Genomic DNA, 22066 nt, shown 5'->3' on the forward strand with positions numbered 1-22066 from the left:
GGTAGGGGATTGCTTCTAAATTTGCCGAGCTCCGGCTGGGTCTGCCATTTGGTTCCGAATGTTGGCCGCTCGGAAGTCGATATAGAAGAAAACTCCTTCCAGTGCTTGTTGGAGGTCGGCATATTATCAAAAAATTTGAAGCCTATTATACTTTGGAAAATAAAGGTGCCCAACTCGGATTGTTTGGGGTAGAAGAAGAAGTGGAATATTTTGGGGTCAAGTGGAATACTATGCAGCCTAAAGAGGACGACCTCCCCACTCAGCAGCCTAAAGGAATTCGGCACAAGTTGGCCGAGCGGGATGCGGAAATAATTACAAACTTCCAAAATAAATGGATGGGTAGGAAATCTAAGGCCGCCCTGGAATTGGTCTAGAAAAAAGCAAATGGTACCGATCGGCGGGTTATGGGGCCGATCGGTCGGGTCGGCTGTAACTATTTCATGGTCGTCCGGGATCCCGTAGGTCCTAACAACGCGCCGAGCGCACTCCTCATCGAACCTACTTTCCATACTCATATACCATGGACCGTGAACATGGGTAGCGGGTTCGGAAGAGCTCGCCATCTCGAAGAGACAAAAGGATAGCAACGAAAGAGAGGTGAAACGATTAGGAAAGACCTGGTAAGCGAGGAAAGAAGGCTCACTAAGAAGGAGATGGGCGGAGAAGATCGCCGGTGAGATGATAGCCGCCGAAAAACGGGAACTGGATCGCCGGAGGCCGCAGCAACAGAGGAGTCAGGAGGACAAAGCACGAGCAAAGATGCGGCAGAGGAGAAGGAGGAAGGCTTTATACTGCAGAGTCAGGTTGGCCTCCACCGTCCGATCCAGGTCACGAGAAACAAGGACGCCATCGGGCCGTCCATTTCAAACGGGCGCATCCCATCGTACGTGACATCACCGCCACGCGAGGATCGCCACGTGGCGCTCTATCACCGAGCGCAATTAATGCGCGCCATACCGCGCATGCTGTGACTTAATGAAAAAGATTTTGCGTGATTTTCGAGAAATTTAGACAAGCAAACATCTAGCTGGAGCGCCAAGACATTCAAAACGAAGAGCCGAACGGCCTAATTTGACATAAGGGCCGAACGGCTCAAGGGATATTATAGGCGACGACTACCCGCTCGGACACATAGTCCAGTCAGTCGGATTCACCGCCTCCTTCGACTAGACTTGAAGGGGAGGCAAGTGATCGTGGTGAGAATGGGGACCCACTTCTTGAAGGGTCCCACCGAGGACGATGGAGGGTCGACTAAGCGGTAAGGGCCGCACGGGCGATTGAGCGGTCCGAGCGGAGCCAGAGATAACCTAGCCATAGGCTTGGGTTTCCGATGCCAAGGCAGGAGGACTGAATGGCCGAGCGGGTGTCTGCCCGGCTGGAACCGAAGGGCCGAGTGGGTGGTCCGTTCGACCATGATAAGGGCGAGGATACAAAGGTTAGCCGAGCGGCCTATTCGTTCGGCTCGGGATATGGGATGTCAGCAAAGGCATGTCTAATGATTATGCCGTACACGAGATTTCACGATAGAGGATCTTGCCGTCACATCATGGAGAGGTTGATACAGTAGCGGTATGGCCTTATGGATGCCCTTCTGACAGACCCATACCTGGGCATGGTCGAAAGCAGGTGATTGCTTTGATTGGCGTGCCCAGGCTCCTTCGAGAGGTCTATATAAGGTCTCCATTTCTTCACCGGAGGTACACGAGTCTTCTGTTTCTAAGCCACCTCTTTGTTATTCCTCGCCTGACTTGAGCGTCGGAGGACCGTCGCCGGGACACCCCTCCCGGCTCGGTTTTGTTGCAGGTTCGCCGGAGCACTCGAGGATCTAGCAGGGAGAGCCACATCCCCAGCGTTCGTTGACCCCTGGTTCGGACAGGATCAACTAGTATATAAGGAAGATATTTATCTTGATTTTACTTAGATTTAAATTTTAAATTTTAAATTTTATAATGATAATATTTCATGTACTAGTCACTAGATAATTTTGAGAGGATTCTATTTATGAGGTCATATGTGGAGGTAGAGTGGAGACAAATGCAGATAAAGTTGATATTTCAAATGGTTTGGAAAAATAGAAAAAATGTGAAATCTGAACTGAGAAATAATTGATATTTTAGAAATATTTGGCCTTTTATACAGGTCGGAAAAATGTTCCTCACAGAATCTTTTTGATTCCCTGGTGCGACGTACGTACTAATCTCAAAGTAAAAGTCCTGAGTCAGGTCGTATTTCTAAGCACCAGAACTCGGTCCACAAACCCTAGACAGTGCCGAGCCATGCAACACCAACTCCCTTCCCCCTGCCAAGGTCATGGTCGCCACCACAACCACCACCACCACCACATTCCTCTCTTCGTCCTTTGCCCTTGCGCTTGCCATCAACGTCACCATCAGCATCACCAGTTACCTTCACTGAGTTCTCCCTTCCTTCCCAGGCCTTCATCCATTGCATGTTCTACTTTGCCTCACCTTTTACCAAATGAATCCTCTCCACGTCCCCTCCATGACCATTTCTCCCAAAGGCATGTCCGTACCCATAGCTCGAGAATGGCGGATGAGGCCAAAGTTGCGGAATTTTCTGCTGCCGAGTATGCTTTTGTCACCGTTAAACTCTGTCTCTGATTTATGTGTAGGTTCCATAATTTTGCTATTGGCGTTCTGTTTTCTGACCACGTTATACCTATAAAAGGAAGCCTTTTTGAAGAAGCATTCATTCTATTTGCCATTCCTTGAACCTATGATGCTTCATTTTTTGCTTTCAGAGTATTTATCTCTTAATTTTTGTCTATTTTATCATCTTTTAATACACTCGGATTCCAAAAGGACTCGCTTTAGAAACAGCAGGGACATTTACCACGAATGATCTTACATTAACCTTTAGAAGACAATAAAATATAATGCTAATTGAAAAAAAAAATTCAGCAAGCAACTAGTTGGCTTAGCATTTATTTAGGTTTGAACCAAGGATCTATTTTGTGAAATAATAGTGGGCTGGAGCCTAGAATTAAAATGAAAAGCAATAGGAAAATATGAACTGCATATTAGTAGTTGCAAGATTCTAATCAACTGCATGCTTGATTGAATCTGGCAGTAAATGCTACAAATGGCATTATAGCTAGGTTCTGGCTTTCATCCAACATGGGTACACATGGTTATCATGCTCAATGAACTTTACTTTGAATCACTGAGGCTATTGAATATCATTTGCATTTGTTCTTAATTTCCTTGTTTAAATTAAGTGTCAATTTGTTAAGAACCATAGAATGATGTATGACGGCTGAAAATGGAGTATCTAATGTCTAGGAAATGGTAGTTGTGTGATGGAGACAAGTGACAATCTCCATTAAAAGTTTATAAATGCAAAAATAAAGATTCTAAAGCTCAATTATTAATTTGCCATACCTTAGAAGATGATAAACTTTCTTGGGAAATGATATAAAGTTCTTTAGTTCCAAAGGGTTGAAGTAAAAAATCAGCTATAAATGTCCAACAATTCAAATATACTTTAACATCCCATGCTTAGAAAATAGGCATCTTTATGACCTTTCTATGTTTCCAATGTGTCTTTATGAGTTCTTTGTGTTTTCAATGAGTTCATTTCCTAGTATAAAAAATGTATACTACTGTAATGCTTGGATATGAAATAGATACTGAGTTTTTGAGAGTTTTCTTAGATTGTGTGATGCAATCTTCTTATGGTGTGATGTCTAGAACCCTTAGTGCGATACCTAAGATTCTATAATCTCTCTACAATACTTTATCACTTAATCCTAGATTTTTTCTACCCAAACCTTCTGACATTTAGCCCCTCTTCTTGTGTTGTGTCATATTTAGTATCAAAGCTTAAGCTAATATGTTTACAAAATCTGAGAGGAGCTTTAGAGGAAAGTTAACTTTACTCAACGTGATGAGATTAGGGCTGCAAATGAGCTGAGCCGAGCTTGAGCTTGGGTTGGCTCGAGCTCGAGAAAATTAAAGATGCTCGGCTCAAGCTTTTGAGCTCGTTTCTAAATTTGAACTCGAGCTTGGCTCGACCATTTAATCATAGGCTCGAGCTCGGCTCGAAAACAGTGAATTTAAATGTAAAAACAAGTACGCACAAGCTGGGTTCGAACCTTCAACCTCTAACAACCTTATGAAACACTCTAGCCACAAACACCTCTTCAACTTATTACTTAACTTTAAAGTAGTAATTATTTTAAATATTAAAATATTAAATTAGACGAGCTCGAACAGGCTCGACGAGCCTTCGAGCCAGTATTAAATGGGCTAGAGATCGGATCGAATATTAAACGAGCCGGCTCGATTAACTACGAGCTTGAGTCGAGCTTTGACCGAGTCGCTCGCCAGCGGCTTGACTCATTTACACTCCTACATGAGATACTTACTCGCATGATGGAACAACTTGATGACATGCATATTCATTTAAATGATGTTGAAGCTATGATTTCTCAATATGAAGGTGATCAAGCCCAAGGAGAGCATGGAGAGACATATCAAGCAAACAACAACTTGATTCAAGAAGGCTTTCCAACATTACTATAAAAACAACCTTTTTCTAAGTGGGCTAGCGGATTTCTTGAAGTGGAAAACAATTACCAAGATTTTGTTGGAGATATTACAAAGAAAGTTTGATCTAAGGCCCCAACTTTTGAAGGGTAAGTGAACCCTACTTTATTTGCTAATTGGCCTACAACAATAGAAGATTATTTTGATTGGTACAATATGCAAATGATCAAAGAGTAAGGTTTGCTCATATGAAGCTTGTGGGTTTAGCAAAAATATGGTGGATTGGTGTCAAGGATAAATTATGTATCAACTTATTAGTTTAAAGCATATTAACTTGTTTGTAGCTGAGTATATACAGAAGTTCGATCAGTCAAAGTCAAGGAGTCAAATTGTTGAAGATCACAAACAAACTCTTGCCAAGTTTAAAGCTTGATTAAAGCCTAAATGAAAAGAGAATTATTAAGACAACCACTTTACAACTTGGAACAAAATTTCCAAGTTGCCTTGGATTGAGGAGTATTTGAGTTATCCATTTGGTAAAAAGCTTAGAGTGCGTTTGGTTTGCACGTTTTCCATTTTCATTTTCTGGAAACCGCGTGTTTTCTAGAAAACAGAAAATGATTTTTTGTCATTATCTATTTTTCTAGAAAACGCTATCTATTTTTTTAGAAAACAAACACGAAAAATGCAAACCAAACACCATTTTTCAAAACCGTGCATTTTTTAGAAAATGAAAATGAAAAACGCAGAAACCAAACGCACCCTTAGAGTTTCAACTATGAAAAAAGGGATCTCTAAAGCCAACTAGTAAGTACGAGGAGGATATGTCAACCCATTTAATTAGTAAAGTGACTCTAAACCATGCATGCAGCCATCCAAGTCAAACGATAAGGACAACAAATGCTTCAAGTGTCAACAACCCGACAACATGGCTTCTAATTATCGCAAAAAGAATTTACATATTGGAGTTGAGCATCTTGATGATGCAGAAATCAAAGTGATGAAGGAGATGGAAATTCTTTAGACTATGGAGTTTATATTAAAAATGATTTAGAAGAAGATGAAGACACTTCCTTTGCAACTGTTGTTAGGTGTATTCTTACCATCCAAAAGTTGAAAGTGAAGATTGGCGGAAGACATCTATTTTTCAAATATTGATCCCTTGTAGGAATCAAGCACACAAGCTTATCATCCATGGAGGAAGCTACAAGAATGTTGTGTCAACATTTATGGTGGAGTGCCTGAGAGCTGTCAGACGGGTTAACCCGTGACGGGGCGGGTCGGCCCGTGGCGGGCTAACCATTTGGCGGGGCGGGGCGGGCCAACCCGCCAACTTGGTGGGTTGGGAAATTTCCAACCCAACCCATTCTAAGGCGGGTTGCGGGTTTGGCGGGCCAACCCGCGGGCCCATCAAAAATTTTTAAAAAAATTAAAAAATATTTCATATTTTCAATATTTTACTTCAAAAAAATTTTCTACAATTAAATGTATACTTAAACATGTATTTTAAATATAAATGAACACAAATGAGTACTTATGTTGGGTGAAAAGTATTATTTTTATTTCAAAATTATAACAAAGAAAGATAATAAATTGGCCTAAAACTTAGCTTACATATATTTTTCAACCTGCAGGCCAACCCAAGCCCGAGCGGGCCGACCCGCGCCGGTCGCGGGCCTAGGCGGGTCGGCCCATGGCGGACTTGGGTTGATAAAATTCCAACCCAACCCGCTTAAATTGTTTTGCGGGGCGGGTCAACCCGACGGGCCCAACCCAAATTGACGGCTCTCTGTGCCTCAAGCTTCCTACGCAACCACATCCCCAACCATACAAAGTCATATGAATAGAGAACACGTCTATTCCGGTAATGCAATGTTGCCTTATTTCTCCTTCTTGTGAAAATTAAAGTGACTCTATTTGGTGTGATATTATCCTTATGAAAATAACTGGAGAAAACTGAAAATATTGAATGGAAAAAAAGGGGAAGATGAGGAATTGTTATTATTAATTTTCAATTAGACGTTACATTAGCAGATAGAAGATACAAAATATTGAAATAGAAATAAATAAAAGAAAGGAAACATACGAAATGCAAATTAATAAAATCAGAGATTATTTCTTGATTTCCTAAGATTCTTTCATGATTCTATGCAATCATTATCTGAAAGATTATTTCCTGATTTTATGCAATCAAGATCTCCTAATTTTCCAACACTCCCCCTCAAGTTGATGCATAAATATTAATCATTCTCGTCCCCTCGGATGGGTCTAGTGGCTAGCGCATGAGGTGTTGCCATCATGAGGTCTGGGGTTCAAATCTCGGCAAAGTCAAGATAAATGCCTCCCTTATGTGCTAGTCACTATTTCAAAGGCTAGTAGCCGCCCGTGATTTACCTTCTCCGTGTTGACCCTGGGACGGGTTGGCGGGGGCGCTGGGGGCGAGCGTATTCGCCTTTTGCCACCATAAATATTAATCATTCTCAACTTGCTTATTAATTGTTCAAGATGTTAGCTATTTGTTGATTAGAAGGTACAGAATGGTTCCGTCTTCATTTTCTCGTTTATAAAATGTCGATCAATCTCAATGTGCTTCGTTCTATCATGTTGGACTGGATTATGAGCAATGCTTATTGTGGCCTTATTATCACCGTATAACTTTAATGGAATTTCTATGGGTTTCTTGAGCTCAAGTATTATGTATATCTACAACACCACTCCTTGAGCCATTACTCTAAACTCAACTTTTGCACTACTTCTGGCTACAACACTTTGTTTCTTACTTCTTCATGTTACTAGGTTTTCCATACAAAGGTGCAGTATCCTGAAGTGGATCTCTTATCATTAATCGACCCTGCCCAATTTGCATTAGTAACCACATCAACACTCCTTTAATTAGTCTTTCTGAAAATTAGACATTTTCCGAGAGTAGTCTTCAAATATCTTAGAATTCTATAAACAGCATTAAGGTGTTCTTCAAATGGTGCATACATGAATTGACTTACAACACTGACTGAAAGATTAATGTCTGGCCGAGTATGATATAGGTAAATTAGTTTCCCAACTAACATTTGGTATTTACGGGTATCAATAGGAACACTTTCTTTTTCCTAGAGTTTTGTATTAGGATCCATGGGAGTATGCGGGTCCACAATCACTCATTCTTGTTTCCTCCAAGAGATCAAGGATATACTTCCGTTGAGAGACAACAATACCTTCTCTAGAGCGAGTGACTTCCATACCAAGGAAATACCTTAATGTTCCCAAATCCTTCATCTCAAATTCAGTTGCTAGGCTTTTCTTCAGTCTTTCCAATTCAATCACATCATTACCTATGAGAATAATATCCACATACACTATTAGTACAACAATCTTTCCTTCTGTGGAAAAATTTAAGAACAATCTATGATATGTTTGTCCTTGAGTGTATCCTTGCTTCTTGACTGATTTAGTAAATTTCTTAAACCAAGTTCTCGGAGACTGCTTGAAACCGTATAAAGATTTAATTTATTTATACACCTTTGAGCCAAATTTCTCCTCAAAGCCTGGTGGACTAGCCATGTATACCTCTTCTAAATCATTATTGAGGAAGACATTTTTTACATCTAATTGTAGTAAAAGCCGGTGTAGATTAGCAGCAATAGATAAAAGTACTCTCACCATATTTAGTTTTACAATGGGAGCAAATGTCTCAGAGTAATCAACACTATAGGTTTGAGTGAACCCTTTGGCCATCAATCTAGTTTTATATCTCTCCATTGATCCATCTGAGTTATACTTTACAGTGAAAATCCACTTACATCCCACGGTATTTTTCCCTGTTCGTAATGTAACAATCTTCCGAGTTTATTCTTCTCCAGAGCTATCATCTCCTCAAGCATAGTTTCCTTTCACTTTGGAACTTATAGGTCTTCCTGTAGGATAATTGAGAACAAAAAGTAACAAGAGAGATGAAGACAAATTTGAATATGACACAAACTTAGATATAAGATGTTTGGTACAAGATCTGTCACCTCTTCGAAGAGCTATTAGTATGTCAGACTCAAATTGACTATTAGACTTTGGAAGAGAATTATTAGTATTAGGATGAAGATTCTCCCTTGGCCTGGAATCACAACTATGCTGTAGAGATGATTCACCTTTCTCTTTCTGATGATTCTTTTTCAAGTAGACGATTCCCTTCCAAGTTAATTTGTTCCCCTTGAATCTATTACCTGGTATATCATGTTGTGGCATTGTACTAGGTTTTTCACAATTTTATTTTTCAGATTTTTGATTGTCAAATGTAGGCTTGGATTCAGTAGAAACATCACTTATTATGAAAGAAGTTTCAAAAAATGACCCTTTCATTTGTTATTTGTGTAGAGGTAGTAGGCTCAAATTCAAATATATCATTTGACAAAAATATATCATTAAAGTTAGTAAATGAATCTTCCCTTGAACTCTTTCCCTGAAGATGAATGTTCTTAAAAATGTGATATCCATTGTCACAATTTTTTTTTTTATATTGGATCATAACACTTATAACCTTTTTGCGTAGGGGAGTAACCCACGAAAATACATTTTCTTGCCCTTGGCTCAAGTTTTCCTATTATCCTATGTTCGTGAACAAAAGTTGTGCAACCAAATATTTTTAATGGTAAATTAGTTGAAAGACGAATGAAAACATATTGTAAATGTATTAAATGGAATCTTAAATTGTAGAACTTCAGATGACATTATATTAATTAAATATGATTAACACAAATATTTTGGTACTTTGATTGAAAAAAATAATGCTCGGGCTACCTCTAGGGGGTGTTTATTTTCTCTTTCAGCAATACTATTTTATTGAGGTGTATCCCCTTTTCAAGAAAAAATTTCTAAGATCATGTTAAAATACTTTCCCATTTTCACTTCTAAAAATTTGTATGTTAGTTTGAAATTGAGTGTGCACCATATTAAATTTTTTTTTAAAGACTTGTTCACTTTTGATTTTTCCTTTAATAAATACACCCAGTAAAGTCGAGTATGATTATCTGTAAATGTGATAAATCATTTCTTATTAGAGGGGGTGCTTATCTTATTGGGACCCAAACATCACAATGAATTATGGTAAACGGTTTTGATGGCTTGTGACTATGAAGGGAAGAATGTGCTGTGGTGTTTTTGCAATCTCACATACTTCAAAACAACGATGGATTTTTACCATGAAATAATTTAGGAAACACGTGATTTAAATATTGAAAACTAGGATGTGCTAGCATAAAATGCCACAACATAATATTAGGAAACAAGTGCTTTAAATATTGAAAACTAGGATGTCCTAATTAAAATGCCACAACATAATATTACTGATCGAAATAGAAATAGATTCAAAGTAGGAATCTCTTGGTCGAGATTGTTTTCTTGATTCAGATCCATCTTCAAGGAAGTGGATTCCTTCACTTCATTTAACATTACCAATCATCCTCTCCAATGTCAAATCCTGGAATACACAGTGAGATGAAAAGAAATTAGCTTGACAATTTTGATCATGTACTAATTTACTCATCCTTCCCGAGGTCAAATCCTGGAATAGTGAGACGAAAAGAAATTAGCTTGACAATTTTGATCATGAGCCAATTTACTGACATATAAAAGGTTACAAGCCAACTTTGAAACATGAAGAACATCATTTAGAGTGAACATAGGTGATCCTACAACAGAACCCTTTCTTGCAAGGTTGAAAAGAGTCATCTACAATTTTGATTTATTGGTTACCTACTCAAGGTCTATGTGAAGAGAAAAGGTTTGACATACCTATAATATGATCAGTTGCACCTGAGTCAATGATCTAGGCACGATTAGAATTGACACTAAGGTTGTTGTCATGTACTTACCTTTTTGAGCTATTGAACATGAATGATTTTTCTGAGACTCAAGGAGTTTGTACAGTTGGTCTATTTGTTCTTTGGTGAAAAGAAGTATATGCTAGTAATAGACTGCCCTTCTTGATCTGAGATAATAGTCTGAAGTGCATGACCATTACCATCAGTTCTTTTCTTCTAATTTTTGGGCTTCCCATGGATTTTCAAGCATGTGTGCCACAAGCGATTACAATGGTCGTACTATGGTTTTTTAAAACTTTTGCCATCTTTCTTTGCTTCCTCTTGAAAACCTTTAGTAATAAGGGCATAGCTTTCCAAACTTTAGTTAGTAGAAACTAAGGTAGATTTGTTAAGCATAACTGTTTGTCAAGCTTCTTTGCTTTGGACTTCTAAAAATACTTCACGGATCATTGGTAGAAGGTCTTTCCCAAAATTCGACCGCTTACTTCATTTGGATTCTTTTTTAGTCTCGCCAAGAAAATAAACACCTGATCATTCTCTTGCCGTTTCATGAAACTAACACTATCATCAGCACAATTCTAAATATTATCATAGCATGGATCTAATTCTTGCTACAATGTCATCAACTCATTGTAGTAAGAAGTCACATCACTTTCCCCTTGCTTCGCTTGCCATAAGCTTGATTTTAGGTTAAAAATTTGCAAAGAATTTTCCAAATCTGAATAAGTGTCTTTAGCTGCCTCCCACACCTCTTTGGCTATTGGTAGGAACATATATAACTTTCCGATAGGGGGCTCTATGTATACTCTTATAGGAACATATATAGAGTCGAGCCGATAAGAGTCATCCGATTAGAATCCTACTATATATACTCTTATAATCAAAGAAGTCAAAGAATATCGGCAACCAAAAATTCCTTAGTTCCTTTGGAAATCACTATCTTATCGGATGACTTTTCTAATGTGGCTCTAGAAAAATCACCTAGCGAGCTTCCACCAATGCATAAAATTCAGCAGGTATTGATTTTGTGTTAGGTTTACGACTACCAATCTACCAACGTATCAAATGAATCTAAGTGGTCATGCAAAATTAAAAATACAAGTGGATGAATTGTTGTTAAAAGGTTTTATTCGGGAAAGTCTAAGCCCAAGTTTTTCCTACATTATTTATTTTATTATTATTATTTTTTTGGTAACTCAAGTATCTAACTTTTCGAATCGACTAATCCTGGCTCACGGAAGTTTTCCACCGACCATTAGGGTAAATAGGGAAGCGCTAATGGAGGCCCAGCCAGATGATCAACATTCTTAGGCTCGCTTCTCACCGGAAAGAAAATCCCCTGTAGTGCAAGATTCAAATTTTAGATCTCTTGGTTATAAGGGTCTAACCACGCACCATTGTCCCCGGGGCTTCTTCTCCTGCATTATTGTACTAAAGAAAGATGGTAGATGATGTATGTGTATTAACAGTCGTGTGATCAACAAGATTATTATTAAATATAGATTTCTAATTCCTCGTCTTGATGATATACTGGATATGTTGTCGGTTCTTTTATCTTTTAAAAAATAGATTTGAAAAATGGGTATTATCAAATACGCAAAAAGCTCGGAGATGAATGGAAGATAACTTTCAAAACTAAAGATGACCACTATGAATGACTTGTTATGCCTTGTTATCTTCCTGACACTCTTAACATCTTTATGCGCTTTATGAATTAGGTACTACAATAATTATTAGGAAAATTTTTGTTATTTACCGAAATAGTATCATTCTAGAAAAAAATCAAAACTTTAGCACAGTTCAAAATTTTGAACCTTTGTTGCACAAGTGGGATCTGAGTTACTCAAGAAAGATTACCCTTTTTGCAAAGATTTCAATAATATATTTGCTGCTTTGGTTGCTAGATAACATGGAAAATTTCTAATACTTTGTTTGCCAAATACTTCTCCTTGTGAACAAGTGATATGACATATGGGAGTCTAGAGCGGTAGTTGGTGATTTTGGAATTATAATGGTTGAAGATTGTTTCTATTGGCCTAGTTTTAAGAAGGATGTGGCTAAAACTGTCTCTTGTTGTTGCACATGCCAATTATCCGAAGGAAGAGAAAAAAACACTGGTTTATTTATGTCATTGCCCATGCCACACAAACCACGACAAGATCAACACAGATTTTGTGATTGGTTTGACTAGAACCATTGACGATCATGACTATATTTGTGTGGTGGTGGATTGGTTTTCAAAAATAGTGCACTTCATCCTATGTTTCGTCAACGAAGTTCCTCTTCATGGGTTGCCAATAACAATTGTTTTTAACTGATATGTGAAGTTCACAAGCTACTTCCAGCGAGCCTTATTGAAATTGATGAATACAATGTTGAAATTTTCTTCTTTCCACCCTCAAACAGATGGTCGAATAAAGATAGTCAATAGAAATCTGGATGATTTACTTTGTTGCTTGGTTGAAGATCATGTTATCACATGGGATCAAATTCTTCCTATGGTTGAGTTTACATAAAATAGTTTGGTGAATAGGTCCATTTGAAATTGTTACAGGTATGCTTCGTAGAAAGTCAATTGATTTGGTTCCTTTATCATTGGAGGCAAGACCAAGTGATGATGTCAAATGGAAAATATTTTTGAGCAATGAAAGATATAAATCACATGCTGATTTGAAAAGCAAAAAAAAAAAATTGCTGAATTTAACGAAGGTGATGATTATGGTTTGTATAAGGCCAGAATGATATCCAAGGGGTTTCTATGAGAAACTTCATTCAAGGAACGCTGGTCCTATAAAGTTCCGAAGAAAATAACTTCTAATGCTTATGTCCTTAATCTAGACATGCATATTAGCAACATCTTTAATATTGAGTTGAGGATCTCACCTTATATTCTGAACATGAAGATGTTATGACAAGTAATGAACATAAAGTTAAATTGTGTCAGAAAACGATGGTGTGGTTATCAAAAGTATCTTGCCAAATGGAAGACGTGACCTCTTTCTGAGTACAAATGGATTACAGATGTTGAATTTCTACAGTTGAATCAAATCAATCTCCATTAGAAGTTTATAAATGCAGAAATAAAGATACTAAAGCTCAACTATTAATTTGGTATACCTTCAAAGATGATAAATGTACTTGGGAAATGATACAAGGTTCATTAATTTCAAAGGATTGAACTTAAAAGTTGAAAGCGAGCTATAAATCTCCAACAATTTCAATATGTTTTTAACTTCCCATGCTTGGAAAATTATAGCATCTTTATGAGTCTTCTCTGTTTTCTGTGTCTTTACGGGCCTTTTGTATTTTCGATGATGTTGGTGCGGGAAGCATCAGACGATCGAACCTGAGTTTTGATTATGTCAAAGGGTCCAAAGTTAAGTTTTGTGATCTAACAAGGTTGATTGAGCTTGCAGGAAAGTCCTAAGTTGTCTTAGACAAAAGTCGTAGTGGATTCTAGATAGATGGAAAACTCTAGGGGGAAGTAACCCTAGGTCCTAGGGGATAGTAACCTAGGTGATGGAAAGTCCTAGTTGTAGTTAGGCATGTGAAAATCGTAGGGGTGGTAACCCTAGGTTCCAGGGGGTGGTAATCCTTGGTTATGGAAAACCCTAGGAGGTGACAACTCTAGGTCCTAGGGGGTGGTAACCTTAGGCGGAAAATCCAGTCGGTCTGGAGGACCGGTCTGACAACAGGTAACTTCTCCTGAGAGGAGTAAGTGAGGACGCGTTTCCCATTGAGAGAACAGTAGGCGTCGGTTCAACCTAGGGTTTCTAGAGGAAATTCGAAATTAGAATCGGATAGTCCAAAGGCTGTCAAGTTATTGATTTATATATTATTTACTATTTTTGTCTAACTCTGTTTTGTAGGAAACTAATAGTTTTGCAGGGTCGGACTTAGCCTTGATCGGTCGACTGAATCGGGGATCGATCGACTGAACCTCAAAGCAAATAGATAGATTTCCAGCCAAATGAACGGGTTCGACTGAAGGATCGGTCGACCGAACCTGGAGATCGGTCAACGGAACAGTGGATGTACGGTGATTGAAATTAGGTCGGATTGATCGGATCAGACCAGATATGTCAGTGAGGATAGCGGGATCGGTCGATCGAACGACGGGATCGGTCGACCGAACGAGGACTCATCCGAAGCTGAATCTGGATGAGAAGATGGATCGATTCAGGAAGGATCGGTCGACCGATCAATGACGAGTCAAACTTGATTCCGAGATTAGTGGATCTGGATCAGGCTTAACTTGGCTATTTAATGAGGACTCGACCAGTTGCTTAAACAACACAATTTCCGAGATCAAGAATGAATAACTGTTGCTCTCTTCAATGTGCTCCGACAATCGACGAAGAAATTCCTAATTTTTTATTGTCGGTATACTTTATATTTTTAGTACTTGTAATTGTTTACTTGTAAAAGATTTCTAAACTATTAGTGATTGTCTACCGAAAACGATCAAGGATCAACGATCATGGGCCTTGGTAAGAGTCGCCACATGCTCCGAACCAAGTAAAAGAAATTGTGTTAGCATTGTTTTTGTCTTGTTCTTTATTCCGCTACGTTCTTACCTTGTGTTTTTCAATAAACGAATGAATTAGCCACACGTGCTATTCACCTCCCGCCCCCCTTTAGCACGCCATCGATCCTACAGATGAGTCCATCTATTCTTGTACTACATTAGTGTGTCTCATGAGACAAAAGGGTTATTGGTTGTTTTGTCGCAACTAAGAACTCTTTAGTTTTGCCAATAAGATGAGCTTAGTTTTCTGAGACAAGGGCATGCATAGTAGTTTTAAAAGAATGCTCATCAGTCATGAATAAATACAATATTGAGGTTTATAAGCATGCCTAACAAATACTATTTGGTACAAAATATCGTAAAATTATATTCATTATCCCAATATGGTCCGAATCCGTCTCTGGGACTAGACGGACCAATCCGTGGCGTGGCGGGTCGGCCCGTGGCATGCTAACCATTTGGCGAGACAGGGCGGGCCGACTTATCATCTTGCCGGGTTGGGATATTCCCAACCCAACCCAATCCAAGATGGGTTACGGTTATGCGGGCTAATCCACGGGTCTATCAAAAATTTAAAAAAATTCATATCTTCAACGTTTTATTTCAGAAAAGTTTCATCAAACAAATATATCCAGAAATAAGGATTTTAAATGTAAATGGACACAAACGAATACTCATGTTTGATAAAAAGTACTATTTTTATTTTAAAATTATACCAAAGAAAGATAATAAATTGACATAATTTGGTTTACATGCGTTTCTCAACCCGTGGGTTAACCCAAGTCCGTCGCGGGCCGACTCGCATGGATCGTGGGTCTGGGCGGGTCGGCTTGCGGTGGACTTGGGTTTATAAAATTTCAACTTAATCCACTTAAATTGTTTGGCGAGAACCTACGGGTCTATCAAAAATTTTAAAAAAAGTTAAAAAAAAATTCATATTTTCAACGTTTTACTTCGAAAAAATTTCATCAATAGAAAATGTATCCAGAAACAAGTATTTTAAATGTAAATGAACACAAACAAATATTTATGTTGGATGAAAAATATTATTTTTATTTTAAAATTATAACAAAGAAAGATAATTGACATAAAACTTAGCTTTTTCTCTACTCACACAGGCAAACCCAAGTCCATCGTGCGCCTAGGCGAGTCAGCTCGTGCCTTGGCGGGTTGGTTTGCGGTGGGCTTAGATTGATAAAATTCTAACTCAATCTGCTTAAATTGTTTGGCGGGGTGGGCCAACCTGAAGAGTTTAACTCAAATTGACGGTTCTATTCGGACCCACATTGGCGGGAATTTCTTGTTTTTATTCATTAAAAACTAGAGTTATCAATATCTATTTTTGAAAATATTTTTTGACATAAGTCTTGGTGCAATGATAAAGTTGTTGTTTTGCAACCAAAAGGTCACGGGTTCGAATTCTGAAAATAGCCTTTTGTAAAAAAGTAGGGTAAGACTGCGTACAATGGATCTTTTCCCGGGACCCCGTATAGCGGGAGCTTCGTGCATCGGGCTGCCCCTTTTATTTTTTTGAAATAAGCCTTATTGAGTCATGAATTTTTTTTTAACTACATATTCGAGCAGAATTATAATTTTCTTTATTTACACGAATGTTTAAATGATACCAGCATTCTTTTACTTGTTTGAAAACATATTGATTGCAGGATTTAAATTCCAGAAATAATGTTCTCTTAGTGCATAGGAATGCATGAGTTATTTGGTAGCAACGTACATAAATTAGGTTAGAGAACCTTTGAGAATGAACAACATTGTCCACTTACTTTTCCAGATGGTGTAATTAGCGCTTTGGAGATTTAGTAAAGAGCAAAATATTTTTACAGTCGGAGAGCCAATGAGAAGACTACAACAATATAAAGTACTTAATGGTCAGATCCATAAAGACAAATCCACAAAACAACTGAATACTAGCAACTTGATCTGTACCTCTCGTCCTTGCATAAATTGGTAATTTTGAGCACACAATTACAGAAATTGTTTTTAAAAATGAGTTTCTGTTATAGCTGCGATCCGGTGCATTAATTATTGCACTGTAAGTTTCATGCAATATGTCCTTTGATATGTTGCTGTGCTGTTGTGCTATTTCTGATAATTGGCATTCTGTAAGCAGGTCTGAAGAGCAAGAATTGAATGAGGACCGAGTAGATGATGATTGTGGTGGTCGTGGTGGTGATGATGATGATGAAGAAGAAGTGGTTTTTGTATTGACGGAGGAATGGAGGGAATTTTTTGCAAAATCCGAGGCTAAACGAAAATTGGGTAAATATACTTAAGTTACTTCTTGCATATTCTTCAAGAGCATCTTTAGCTAGCCGTTGTTAAGGCAGGTCGAGAGTTATTATTAGTCAATCATTACTTCTAAATTGATATTAGTTTCCACATGCATGCAGCTAAACAGCAGAAGTCTGGGACGTGATTGCAGCATTCACTATTTACAATGTGCTATCTTCCTCGCCTCATGTTTTGCTTACAAGAGTTATCCAAGTGTCATGCTAACTGAATCATAAAAATCTCACATTTGAAAGCAGTCGCTTTGTGATTCTTATGGCATAGAGGCGCTGCTAGTTTTGATTACATGCTGTACACAATCTATTTGGTGCATGGTCCTCACCTGATGAACGTTCTTACATTTGCTTGATATTTGCATTTTGGAGTTATCTGTAGTGGTTGCCTAGTTTTGGAGGGCTTCTCTATATTCCATTTCATTTCCATTCAGTTCACCCACCCCGAATAGTTGACCAAGATGATCAACTAGATGACTTCTAGTTCATCCATACAATAAAAGCAGCGGATGAATCATCAATCTAATATTTTTAGATGAAATCAATCTAGTATTTTTAGATCAACCGTCCGAGGTTGGGATTTAATCTTTTGATGTTTGGAAAACTAAGAAGGTGTCTCACTGCTACAACATTGCCTTAGGGGTGACTAACAGATTATCATCATTGTAAGTATATATCAAAATTGGACATGTATCTTACCCTTCCATTATTCCCGTTGGTATTTATATGAGTGATTGTTCTAATGTATCTTGAGGTTAATCTCAGTGGATCTTTGCATCAATAATAAGACAGATCGTGCAGGTACGGACCATAATTAGGCGTGGTTTTTGCATGTCCGGGCCATAACCGTCATTCCTCCTCCCATCATTGGGCATTGCATCAAATTGCTCCATAATTAGCCCATGATCCTAAGGCCCATGGGCCCATGACATTGGTCATATAAAAATATTTAAAGTCGATGGCTGTATGCCGATTTAAACTTTATATCTCATTTCTTATCCCATTTTTGATCTCTATTGCTTCGATCAACTTAAAAAAAAAAAAAAATAGATTCACTATTTTAACGGCTCCTTTATATCGGCCTCATAGATATAGAGAGAGATAAATATAAGTATACAGACATTAGGCGTATGGTGGAGTAAATCTTAAGTCGTTAATTCCATTACGCTAGAAATGTTATGTGCACACCGCTTGCGTTATTCCTTGGGAGCTGCTTTGATCAACTTTCAAGTGGAAGAGTAACTTAGGCATTAAAGGGGCTCTACCCTTGAAGCGTGTTATTTCATTCCGGTTTATCTTCATTCTTGAATGAGGCTCTTAGTTTAGCATCTAATGTGAAGGTGGATTTTCAACGCATCATTTTTGACGTTGTCTATGTGAGTGCAATCGGCTTTAGGATTTTTCTATTTATTTGATCAATATGTTCAATGGAGAGTTTAGTTGAGATTGGCTAAATAACTTGATCGAGGTTAATCAAGTTAGTATATATCCAAATAAGTTAAGGTTGATTGGATGCTTACAAGTGAGTGGTAAAGTTTAAGCAAGTCAAAGATGAGCAGATGCTTGTGAGTTGTAAGAAGTTCAAGTAGGTTAAGAGTAACCAGATATTTGATAGTGAAAGAAAAGTCTTGAAAGGTCAATGTTGATATAAGCATGAGTGTTAATTCTTGACAGATCAAAGTTGATCCAGGCACGAGGAAAAGTCCAGACATGTCAAAGGTGATCAGATGTCTAGCAAGGGAAAAATTCAAGTAGATCAAGATTGATCAGATGTCTAATAAGGAAAAAGTTCAGGCAAGTTATGAGTGATCGGATGTCTTGCAAATGGGAATCCCTAGTAGGTTGGGAGAATCAGATATTAAGCAAGGGAAAAGTCTAGATAGATCAAAGTTGATTGAATGTCTAACAAGGGAAAGTCCAGGCAATTTAGGTTGACAGAATGTCTGGCAAGGGCAAGTCAAAGCAGGTTAAGGGAGATCATATGTTTGGCAAAGGAAAATCCTATAAAACTCAAGCATAGGATTATCATTGTCTGTCTAGTAGGATATCGTGACATTAGATCAGGCGACTAGAATACATGTGGAAGCTAATCTAGCAGTGCAGATCCAATGTAAGCAGGATTGGGTGATTAGAGTACGAAGTCAGGCGACCAGATGACACATGGCAAGCAATCCATAGCAATGATCCAAGCTGACTAGGTTCTAACAGGTTGATATAAGTGTTTCGGGCAATTGAAAGGATGCCATGCCAGCAATAGGATGAGTGAAGACTACCGCATGGATGAGATAGACATGCCACATATGCAGTTTCTGGTCAACCAATAAGGGGTTTCTGGTCGATAGAACATGTCACGTCAGCATTCGGCTAGAGGCTATACAAGGAGACTAGGAGCTTGTGTTCAGAGCAACAACTACGATACAATATCATTCTAGAAGCTTTGCTTTATTTCTCTAAATCTTTTCTTTTACTAATAATTTGTATAAGAGATTTTTTCACTTCTATGAATGATTAATTCGATTGGATAATATCAATCTGATCTTACGAAAATTTTTCATCGGTCATCAGAATAAATTAAAAAGTACTTGGAATGGAATTGAACACCCTTAATTTCTCTATGTCTAGTACTTTATCAAAGAAGAGAAAGATAGTGGATAAATGTTTATGTGCATAGCCCTTAGACGTAGCAACTTTTGGGGGTTGTAAATCAAATAAATTCTTGTGTCTCATTTTTATGTTTATTATTCTTATTTATTAATGTGTGTGTGATTTTACTAAGCAATTAGTGAGAGAAAGCAATTTTTTAATTGTGCTATTCATCCCCTAGCATCCCATGCCACTTCCGTTGCACTCAATTAGAGAGGACTCTTGATTGGACTAATCATCAAGGAGCAACAAAGCTAAAGAATCACTTTGAGTTTCAAATCTTTATTTGATTTTTGCAATCTAATTTATTTTTCTTTGTTGTAAAAGAATAGGAGGATGAAGTTTGTGAAAAAGCTTGGCCGAAGTATTTATAATCCTTCATCATATGAGACAGATGGATTCAAAATTTAGAGGTCGACAATGGAAAGTTTTGTGTTGATGGATGACTTCGATAGCAACCATCTTCTCATAAATCAGAGGTAAATTTAAAGGTAACCAAATTAATTTTAGAAGTTTTGCCATAATATTATGTGCAGATTAGGCAAATTTAAAAATACACATGAGCTTTGGACTAAACTATTCAAACTCAAGGAAGATCCCTCAAATCTAGATAATAAGTTAAGGGAAGATCAATGTGTGTAAGAATCCAAGTCATCATAAATTAAGGGGAGAGTCGTACCAAGGAAACAAAAGGTAAAGTTTAAATTTATTTTTAAAATTTCATATAATATGCTTCAAGTGTATGAAAAGAGGACAGATCTTATTTGTAAAAGTCATTCTGCATAACTGACGCAAAAGAGAAACTAATGTTAGGGATCCGGAAAGGAAAAGAATATATATTTCAAATCAAGAAGATAGGTCATTGCTAGAGCCAATGTCCAAGGAGGAAATCAAAGGATTAATAATTAGGTTTGAATAGGGGAGCACTAGTCTTAATAAATTTTAAAGTTTATAAAATTGTCTTTATGATTTTAATGAAAAAGATAATTTAGTTGATAAATATTCATTTAATTCATATGATTTAAGTTTGAATTACTTTAGAGAATTAGATAATCAAAATAATTTAACTTTAATTAGAAATAATGATACAATTAATTCAAATTTAATTAATAACATAATCAATCAAGATAATTTAGATATGAATAATTCATATTTAATTAATAATTCAGATTCAAAGATTAATACAATTAATAATTTGTTTAATCAACTTAATAAAAAATGATAATATATTTAATCAGGGAAATGATAATCTTTTTAATATGATCAATCAAGATCTTAATCGAATTAATTCTAGACCTTAGTCTGATCAATCAGAATAGTAGTTGAATCAATCAAAACTTTGATTGAATTAATCTAGATCTTGATTAGATCAACCGAAATCTTGATCGGGTTAATCAAAACTTAAACAGATTAATAATATAAATTTAATTATAAATAATCAAAATAATTCAAATTCATAAAAATAAGGTTTTAAAATTCAAAAATATTTTTTGAATTTTAAAAATTTAGAAAAACAATATTTAAAAACTAAAAATGTGAAAAATCAAAAGTTAATTTTTTAAAATAAAAAAAATCAGCTTTCAAATTTTAAAAATAAGGAAAATCAATTTTATAATTTTAAAAATCATAAATTAAAATGTAAAAATAAATAAAATCAGTTTTTCAATTTTAAAATAAGAATTTTAAATTTAAAAATAAGAAAAATCAATATTCTAATTTTAAAAATTATACTTAAATTTTCAAATTTTAAAAATTTAGAAAACAAAATTAAAAAGTCAAAATACAAAATTAAGAAGTTTGAATAAGAAAAATAATAATTTCACAAACTTACAAAATGTAGATTTAACTACATGAGAGAAAATGTAGACAGATCAAGTGTAACGACCCGATCCTCTTGGCCCATTTGGCGGTCCATTTGACGATCTCTCATGTCGTCGACCGTCGGCCCTTATGTTGTCGGCCCATTTGGCAACCTCTAATGTCGTTGATCGACGACCCTTGGCCGTGCCGTTACTCACTAGGACTTTCCACCCCTGGTCAGTGGATTTTTGCCTCCCCCAGGATTCGAACTCTAAACCTCTAGGCTTAAGTATTAGAGTTTATGAATCCTGGTAACCAAGTGAGATGACTAAATTGTCACGCCCCGGAGGAGTCCCTGTCCGAGAAAATTTCGACAACATCTCCCCTGTACGACGGACAATCTGAAACTTTTCTACATCCTCATATACCTCAGCCACATGCGGCTGGAATAATAACATATAAATAAAACATCACCACGCA

General features: G+C 37.1%; 1 protein-coding gene across 1 annotated transcript; it reads left to right on the forward strand.

The window, feature by feature from the left end:
* Positions 1 to 2198: 2198 nt before the first annotated feature.
* Positions 2199 to 17524, forward strand: LOC122042873 (SKI/DACH domain-containing protein 1-like). Its single transcript, XM_042603245.1, has 3 exons — positions 2199 to 2587; positions 16972 to 17120; positions 17252 to 17524. The coding sequence occupies exons 1-3, from the start codon at positions 2277 to 2279 to the stop codon at positions 17275 to 17277; spliced, it is 486 nt and encodes a 161-aa protein (XP_042459179.1). The 5' UTR covers positions 2199 to 2276; the 3' UTR covers positions 17278 to 17524.
* The last annotated feature ends 4542 nt before the right edge of the window (positions 17525 to 22066 follow it).

The sequence above is a fragment of the Zingiber officinale genome, chromosome 2A, assembly GCF_018446385.1.
Source record: "Zingiber officinale cultivar Zhangliang chromosome 2A, Zo_v1.1, whole genome shotgun sequence".
Taxonomy (NCBI): Eukaryota; Viridiplantae; Streptophyta; class Magnoliopsida; order Zingiberales; family Zingiberaceae; genus Zingiber; species Zingiber officinale.

Bases quoted from the DNA above. Each gene is read 5' to 3' on its own strand.
- LOC122042873 (XM_042603245.1), top strand. From the start codon at position 2,277: ATGCAACACCAACTCCCTTCCCCCTGCCAAGGTCATGGTCGCCACCAC. The intron at 2,588-16,971 runs GTATGCTTTTGT...TTCTGTAAGCAG, and splicing joins GCGGAATTTTCTGCTGCCGA to GTCTGAAGAGCAAGAATTGA. The intron at 17,121-17,251 runs GTAAATATACTT...ACATGCATGCAG, and splicing joins CGAGGCTAAACGAAAATTGG to CTAAACAGCAGAAGTCTGGG.